Source organism: Varroa destructor, unplaced genomic scaffold (assembly GCF_002443255.2).
Source record: "Varroa destructor unplaced genomic scaffold, Vdes_3.0 BEIS01000003.1, whole genome shotgun sequence".
NCBI classification, from domain to species: Eukaryota; Metazoa; Arthropoda; class Arachnida; order Mesostigmata; family Varroidae; genus Varroa; species Varroa destructor.
In genome coordinates, this window is record NW_019211456.1 from 5,710,112 (window position 1) to 5,719,008 (window position 8,897).

The window sequence follows — 8,897 nt, forward strand, 5'->3', positions numbered from 1 at the left end:
AAAACGGCGTCGATCGTTTTTCTTGCCACACAGCTTTAAAGCTGCATATCTCAGGTTATATAGGGCCCATCGGGTCAGCAGTGGTGTCACTTAGAAGCTGAAATCTGCGAGGAGAATACAAGGTTCCCGCGGCAGCTTAGCGGGTAACATATTTGGCTACAGGCGCGTTGTAGTGTATATTCAAATATTAGCAATAACAGATAGATTTTGCTTCGTGGTGGGAGCCAGCCGTCCGACAGAAAGCTCCACGGCGATACCGCACAAAAAACGAAACATAAAGCATACAAGTTAAAGCTCTTGCAATGCCTTTATTTGGACTTGCGGTCGAGTACTTCAAATATAAGTGAAATTTCTGCAAAAGTGTGGTAAATTCAACTTCGGCCGTTATAGGAAGGAGTAGCTTAATATTTTTGTCGCCTTCGTTCTGGAAGTTATAGGGATTGACCGGTCACGGAAAAGTTGATGAAGCTGAGTTAAAGCTACTAAAGTTGAGGTAAATAGTTATGATGTTGCCAGAAAACGACAGGTCCATTACGAGCTGTAAACTGCTCTGAGGAAGCTGAAAGGTTATCTTAACGAGGTTCAAAAGATGCTCTGTAAAGGCGTTTGGGTGCTACACGAGTGGACGCAAATGAATTTATTCGATCGTATTTTCATTTACCAAGCTCTACCGAGACGCGACGAAATCGTGCTATTTATGAAGCGGTTAATTACGGGTGATGCAAAACGAATCGCATACATTAATTATGTACAAATGGAGAAAATGTGCCCCAGTCTTTGGCAAAGCGCAGACTGACGCCAAAGATTGCGATGCTATGGGTTTAGGGGTACTATAAAGGAATAGTGCATACTGAGCAAGACAATTAACTCAAACCTACACGATTTATAAGACTATAGCAAGTCATTGGAAAAAATTGACTGGAGTTAGTGACCAGAAAAGACGTGGTCTTCTACCTTAACTATCGTACGTAAAACCCGAATTTTGCTTCAACAAAATACCATTTATCTCGGTTTTATACAACTCTTTCATTAGTACATATTACTTTCAATGGAGGCATGTAAAAGTGACTTTGCCCAGAAACTACGTAAGTTCTATAGTCAGGATGTTCAATATTATTCAAAAAAATTATGAAAGTCGATGACCTTTTACTATTATCACATTCTACGTATAAAAGTAGATGTATATCTACTTTTATACGTATAATGTTTAGAAGGACATTATTTTGGAATTTAAAAAGTATTCTCAATTTTGTTCTAAAAAAAAAAAGTTGAAAATGTATTCTTTTTCAACAACCCTATATAATAGATCCTATATATAAATAGCCTTATATAAATACTTCAATACGTTAATCCATCTATATTGACTTATCCTAAACTTTATTTACTAGTAGAATAGAAGGAGGTAAAGTCTGCTATAACATCTAGTTAATACCAGAATTGTCTCAGATTGTTTTCGTTTCACAGATTCTCAGTACGTTATATGTCATCACTCATGTCGTTTAATATGCAAGTCCTATCAATGCTGTGACACAATCAAATGATCTCGGGCTGTGTTGTATGTGCAACGGCGTAGTTCGATGATTAGTTCGTAAACACCGGTTATTTTTACTGCGTAAACAAGACCTCGGAATCGGCTCTCCGTTATAGTGTCAACTATCTACCCCAACTAAAAGGGATAAGGAACTTCTTGGACATTCTGGGATTTCTCTAATAAACCTATGGAACACCATGACCATTATTTAGCATGGTAACCATCTTCCAACTCTGAAATTTAAACCGGCGATAACCACATGTTCATAGCGCCTCTATGAGCAGCTTCAGTCATGTACAGAAGCTGTTTTTAGCGGATATTCACCTGTCTCTGGACGCCTTTTCACAGCATCCATTCTTTTTAGTAGGGAGCTGTTAAGAAATGTATTACACTACCGCATCTGCTATATTGCGGCGCGCAGGAGGACGCCCGATAAGTTTTTTGATAAGCGTCTGGTTTTATAGCACGCCTGTTTATCTACGGTAGGCTCAAAGTAATAAGTTTAGAAAAACTTTGACGAACGTTTACTTCATGCAAACAATTTAGCCTAATTCGTTCCGATTTATCACGGCTCTATGTTCTTTGTGCAAGTAGGCTTTTCAGAACTTGCAATAATAACGCTTTTTCTTGTTTATGAAAAGAATGCCAAGGAGCATTCGCAATATAACATGGTAAATTTTATACTTCACTTGATTATATTGTATATCTATTACGATACTTTATACGGTTATAGCTTCTGGTTGATTCGAGCTTGGTCATCGCATCACTAACTACAAAATCATGTCTGGCATCATACAGTCACTCTAGCTCCAGATAACGCCGTTCTGGTGCTACAGGGTTGGCTCGAAGCCTTTTCCGGGCTAATCGCGCTACAATGGTCGCGCGGGCACAATCCAATGGTTTCCAGTCGAAGTTCTTAAAAAACTCGTGTCGTTTGATCTCGTCAAAATCCATATTGTTTCGAGCTCCCAGGCGTTCGTTTGGGTCCTCTCTAACAGAAAAAAAACAAATACTTCGTAACTACTTCAGGCGCACGTAATACAGAAGCGACTCTTGATGGCCTACACCTATTGTGTCACGCTAGTCATTCCGTTCTTAGGTTAAGGCCTGTTTGGACGTATCAACAACTTTTTAAGCAATATATCATGCTACCTCTTTGCATAGAACGGTACGAACAAGAAGGGCAAAATAGATAGAAATGACGCATTACTTCGCCGGTTTTTTGCCGCTTTTCCAACAAATGTAACAAAGAACTAGATCACATGAACCTAAACAGATGTGTATTATCTAGCACACAGTATTCAGGAAATCTACAATTATCAACAACCAGTACCTCAAAATATCAATCAGTAAGGATTTCTCTTCAGGCTTGAGTCGTCGGCTAATACGGATTGGAGTTGCTCTGGCCAAGGCGAACCTAGGCAAGGTTAGGTGCAAAACAACACTGAAATTAAACTCAGCGGACAGGATCTAGCTTATTAAAAGGAAAACAAAATTTGAAAGATTTCCTTTTTAGGCATTGTACCAGCTTTAATAAACGCTGCTTGAATCAATTTTTTCTAAGTAAAAATATAAAAGATCCTATACTAAGTCTTGAACTAAATTTTGAAAATACGGAACGAATTATAATGGTTTAACACGAACCTAATATCTCTTGAGACAACGGCCAGATCAATTTTCTTCTTATATGCATGTATTGCCAGTGGAGTTTTTCCCATGAGCATGGCAAATAATACAATACCTACAGACCACCAGTCTGAACCACATCCGCCAGGACGCTTCCGCAAGACTTCAGGAGCCATGTAAGCGAGACTGCCGCATCTACACATAACGAACGAGACCGATATGCAGAAATCAGCATCATTTTACAGGGTCATAGCTCTGAGTTGGTTGTAACGAAGCGATCGGACTTGTATAAAGCGCTTAAAATATTAAAAACTGTAACGTGGTCAGCATGCCCAGAAATTCAACATGCCCAGAAATGTTCGCGTATTAGAAATCAAGCGAATAGAATAATGTATAGCGATTTTTTTGACAGCGGAGATGCTACGTTGAGCGGTAATTCAATTAAACACACAGAAAGGGAAAAGAAACCTATTCTGCCCGACGTGTCCTTTGGTGCTAAGTCCGAAATCTATAAGCCTTGCATCCAATCGAGACGTTAGCATTACGTTTGAACAACTAATATCCCGATGGATGTATCCAGCTGCATGCACGGTAGATACGGCATGACAAAGCTGAGCAGCGATGCGACGAATTTGGGAGCGCGTCAGTTGTATGTCTGAAACGTGCGGCAACACTCGTCAGTAACTTCCACCGACTGCAGGTCGATGCTGTTAATCTAAGGAAGGGAAGAAGCTGTTAGAAACACCTAAAACAATTGACTATTAGAGAATCGTCGTCTGTGCAGTGCTGCCAGCATTAAGTTCGACGAAGTGCTATCATGCAACCGTAAGCTGACAACCTTCGTTAAAGCTGAAATTACTATTATGGAAGGCTATAGAGCCTCAAGCTGTTACGGCACGTCTCATACATATCTCTTTTCCCAATCGACTTCCTGGGTTGTTGATCAAGTTAACGGAACAGCACGAGGTATACAAATCTGTCTGAACGGCTACATAAAAAAGTTAAGAACAAAATTTGGTCACCATTAGAACGAAGAACTTGACTCAGACTACCAAGGTCGATATACTCCATCACAAAGCACCAATGGCTCTCCGTTTCAAGAAAGGCAATGAGGCGAATGACATTAGGATGTCCAGATAACGCACGCCAACATGAGAACTCACTCTTGACACGCAGTAGCTCGCGTTCCCCATCCAATACATTCTTCTTTATGCATTTGATCGCCGCAACAGTGGCATTGTCCTGCTTAGAATATTTTAATTCGTAAATTACATGGCCATTCATTATATACACAGCTGTATATCAAATGAAAGATTTGTAGTTGGCACATTTACCAGCAAATTAAATACGTAACTTAATAGATTCAAATGTGCCTTCAATTCACATTTCAAGAAAACACGATGCTTTTTTCCGACTATGTCTAACGATTTCCTTGGATTTTGCAGAAGCGCCATCGCTTGTGGTTAACGTAATTATATCACAATACTCTCACCTATGATCTTTTGTTTATTTCAGACCAGCATGTGTGAAACTCCTCGCGGGCACTGAGAAATGTTAAGTTCGACAGGAACAGACAACATGCACATGTTACACAAGCTCGATGAACCATTCGGGCTAATGTAACGTAATGTTTCTTCAAAACCAACACTTATATAAGTTACTTTTAGAATATCACTAAATTTTACCCTTGTTTTGATCTGGAAAACAGTGCCAAAAGACCCCTGTCCGAGCGGATCGCCGATCTGAAAAATTAAGGCGCAACAATATTCTACAATGTTAATTGATTCCGTTTTATTCTTAAATACTAAACCGTTTTAATTAACATTATTTCAGATGAACTTGAAGGACCTTACTGTATATTTCCCATTAGCTTCATTCATACTATTTCTTTGAGTGAATTAGTGTTTCCATTGGTATTGGGCGCTAAGTGAGTTTTGATGTATGTGATCGATTGAGCTAAACTCAAAGTTGGGCTCGTTTCAGGTAGGAGCGGTTATACGACCCACATTTTCAATCTGTTCGGCTAGTTGGGCGAATTTTTGGAAATAAGCAATTTAAAAGCGCCCAACTTTGGGTCATCATTCGGATGTGCGGAGGAACTGGGCCCCTATAGAAGGGCAACCTCATACTGTGACGTCTATAGGCTGACTGCTGCTCATGTCGTTTATGTATAATGAGAGGTTGCTCCGATGTATTTTACCACGCCGCATTTGACGGAGTGTGATTTATTTCACTTTTCTTAATTTTACGTAAACACCCACAATGTTTTCCAAATCTTGATCGTAACTTTAACTATATTATTACGTCTTGTAACATAACTCATAGACCTCGCAACGTTACAATACGATGTTTTTCTAGTTGTTCAACGAATTTCATTTGGAACCGAATCGAACTTTCGTCATTTCCCGAATTAGTCAAAATGCTGAAAGCTGCTTAAACTAGTTCACCTATGAAAACGCACATTTTAGACTACGCTAGACACAAGAAGTACATTGCCAACGAGAGAAGGTAATGGTTTAACCTTTAAGTTACTTAGCTGCCAGTTTTCCTCAGCATGCTCTTCATAAAGCGGTTGGCAACGGCGATTACGCCAGAAAGTTTTTTGTTTGACCCCCAGCTCGTTATGACGGTGAAGCGCCGAACTCATACGATTGAAGATAACTAGGAACAGATTGCGAGGTTTTAGGTTGAGACGGGGAACATCCGACGACGTGCTGGTGTCTCCGTCACCTGACAATCAAACGAGAATACAACCCAAACCATAATCATGACAGCCTGGGATTTCACAGCTGCCATCACACTGCGACTCTTTTAAAACCGCGCAAATTTGTAACTATGGGATTTTTCTTAGAATTCAAAATCCTTAACATTTAAAATCCTTACTATCAGTTGTTGCTTATGGCATAGCTATGCCACCAACATTTACTGTCTCTACCATAGCTCAAAATAGTTAGTGACAATGTTAAAAAAATCAAGTAAGGACGGTTAACCAAAGTTCGATAGCTTCAAGAGAAAAATTCCGCGAATTTTTTTTCCATTATTTATTTAGTATATACATCATAATATACTGACGTTTATTTAATAGAAAAAGACCGAACGATCCAAAAACACGTTCTTTAAGACGTCTAACGCTTAGAACTATTTTGGACGAAAACTCAGTTCGACGTTTTCCGGGCTTTCATATCGTTTGCTTTCGTTTTTGTTCTCAAGCAAAGATAATTATATAGGCGTAAAAATGAAAAAAAATGAAAATCAATTGCAGAGAGAGTGACCTTTGAAACCATTAAACTTTGGTTGATTTCGTGTAAAGTTGCAAAATTCCCGAGCTCCCTGTAACTTTGTCTAGGAGACCGGTCGTTCGAATCAGTGTTTTTAACAGCAGTACGGGGTGTCAGATTGTAAGCTTTTAGTTACAGGTGGGCAGCAACGACAGATCGTTCGTGGATGGTCAATAGTTCTGTCCTGACCACGTGAGGCCATACTTCTACACTTTTGTGTGTACCTATTGCCATAAGGCGCACCAGTATCGTAAACAAGCGGGTATCGCTATCCAGGTTTATGCGAAGCAAGCCAACTTCTTGTATATGCTTATTAAATTCAACTTACAGATCTGCTACCTAAGATCCAGTATTCGAATCGGAAACCTTTCAATGTTCGACCTAAAACAATGGCGAGACGAGAGAAAACTTCAAAGGACCTTTCAATTCCTTAGATGACCAACGATTTTAACTCACTATCGTTTTCCGTTCTACCTGTGAAACTATTGCCGTAGCAAAATCCGAAGTCAAAACAACACATATGCATATTAAATACTGCGAGTAAATCTAGACTTTTATAGACAGCTTCGGCGTTCGGAATATAAATTTGCAGCCATTTCTGGCTCTTCCGGTTAAATGAATCACTACTTGCTGTGCCATTTACGTATGCGAAAATCAGATACGTTAGTGGCTTTTAATAAATTCTCACTCATTTTAATAGTTCATAAGTGACCACCCTGGCCTCGAAGGGAATAGACACTCACGACGAATCAGTAACAAGGTTACTTGTTGGAAAAAAATCGTTGAATGACACTTAAGCACATCTGTCATGTCCGTCGTCACCGTACTAAATATCGTATTGTGAAGTATATGGCATCATTCACAGACAAACGAGGGATCATTATATATCAGTCCATTATTACAATCGAACTGACTGATTTCCGCGGGTTCTCGAACCTCGTCATCAACATGACCTGGATAGAGAAAATCTCGCTCAGGCAATTAGCAATGCCAAACCCCATATCTAGGTAATACTAATTTATACAACCTGATATACTACTTGCACATTTGAATAATAGTCACTACGGGATCTAGAGGGTCGCTGCAAAGCCTCGTCATCCAAGAACACTGAGAAATGCAGATGTGACGGATCAGAAAGACGTAAACACTTCAGAGTAATTCCACTGCACCAATATAGGACACGCTTTTCAGACACACGATTTCCGCATCCTGCTAAAACACTACTGGGTGACTGACAAACCAGAGCCGTTCAGCGAGCCTGCATTGCAGATCGTCGGGGTAACGCGGTACCTGCGCATTCTTCTGCAGCCGACAACGATTGTTTTTAATTGCAAACCTTCAAATTAGGTCGCAAATCGCTGTCAAGTGTATGTGATCAGACCCATTGAGTAAGTTAAATCAAGAGAGAGAGAGAGAGAGAGAGAGAGAGAGAGTAGACGCGGCCGTGACAGTCCTGCACGTACCGCCCTGTAACTTATCTGCGCCGTGCCGGCTACGGAGCGTTTTCTCACAGCCAATAGCTGGGCTCGAAAAAGATGCTGGGACAATTTTGCGCGGCATACGGTCATACACTTTGCATTTTGTCAATAGGAAAACTTTGTTGTTCGAAATTTTGACTAGCATCAACGTACTAGATAAGATCTATCTTCCTTATTACAGGAAGCATGACGCCAATAGGGATATTATAGGGATGATACAATTCTTCAGAAGAATTTTAATCATACAGTGCGTCCTGTATTGCGCGGAATCAAATGGCGTGCCGAACCTAAGTGACGAACAACCGTCTATTGACCAAAGCAAATAGCGGCTACTCGACTGTTAAGAGCTCCTAATAAACCATCGCTTGTCTTTTAGCCAGTAGAAGGTAGCACTAGCCCTATCTAAAATGCTTCTTCTTCTTTCTTTTTCAATAGCTTTTCCATTCTATGCGACAGTCCAACGTGTCCATGCTGTTAATTTCGGGCCCCAGCTCTTGCCTGTAGTTAGAAATAAGCAAACCTCATGATGGTGGCATTGACAATTTTTATTTGCCCCGTGTAAGCGATACTTTCTGCGTTCCACCGACTCGTTCGATGCAAGAGATATATCTATCTTCACAGATAATTTCAATATCATCTTTTTGCTTTTAACGAGCCACGAAGGGTACATACGTATCATTATAGAGCTACTTTATAGCTTACTGAAGCAGCTCTCTTACCCAGAGTATTGCATTACGAATCGTATGAAGTTACAGCGTACTTTCTGCGACGTTATGGTAATGATAACGGTGATTGAGAAAGAGCAAAACAGAGAAAAAGAGTGTTTTTATTTAAAGAACACAGTGAAGTGACACACGCGTACTAATCTAGTTTTTTCTTAGTAAACTCGAAAATGTAAAAAGCAATCGTAGGAACAAGTTCATTATGTTCAATCTATCTACCTAGTGATGAAAAGAGCCATGTACTCGCTTTTATTTAAAGGAA

General features: G+C 39.9%; 1 protein-coding gene across 5 annotated transcripts in view; it reads right to left on the reverse strand.

The window, feature by feature from the left end:
- LOC111247162 (protein kinase C zeta type-like) overlaps positions 1-8,897 on the reverse strand; it is a 10,608-nt gene continuing 1,711 nt past the window's right edge. The window contains exons 1-8 of one of the 5 annotated variants that reach the window (XM_086983019.1): positions 7,899-8,032; positions 5,679-5,887; positions 4,843-4,899; positions 4,321-4,399; positions 3,626-3,812; positions 3,176-3,352; positions 2,865-2,948; positions 1-2,522 (exon numbers count right to left, since the gene is read on the reverse strand). In XM_086983019.1, the coding sequence (XP_086839145.1) occupies positions 2,330-2,522; positions 2,865-2,948; positions 3,176-3,352; positions 3,626-3,812; positions 4,321-4,399; positions 4,843-4,899; positions 5,679-5,887; positions 7,899-7,995 (1,083 nt within the window). In that variant the 5' untranslated portion in view covers positions 7,996-8,032 and the 3' untranslated portion in view covers positions 1-2,329. Of the gene's footprint in view, positions 2,523-2,864; positions 2,949-3,175; positions 3,353-3,625; positions 3,813-4,179; positions 4,400-4,842; positions 4,900-5,678; positions 5,888-7,178; positions 7,267-7,462; positions 7,598-7,898; positions 8,033-8,897 lie in introns of those variants that run through there. The other 4 variants (XM_022797784.2, XM_022797786.2, XM_022797788.2 and 1 more) reach the window with 4 other exon arrangements.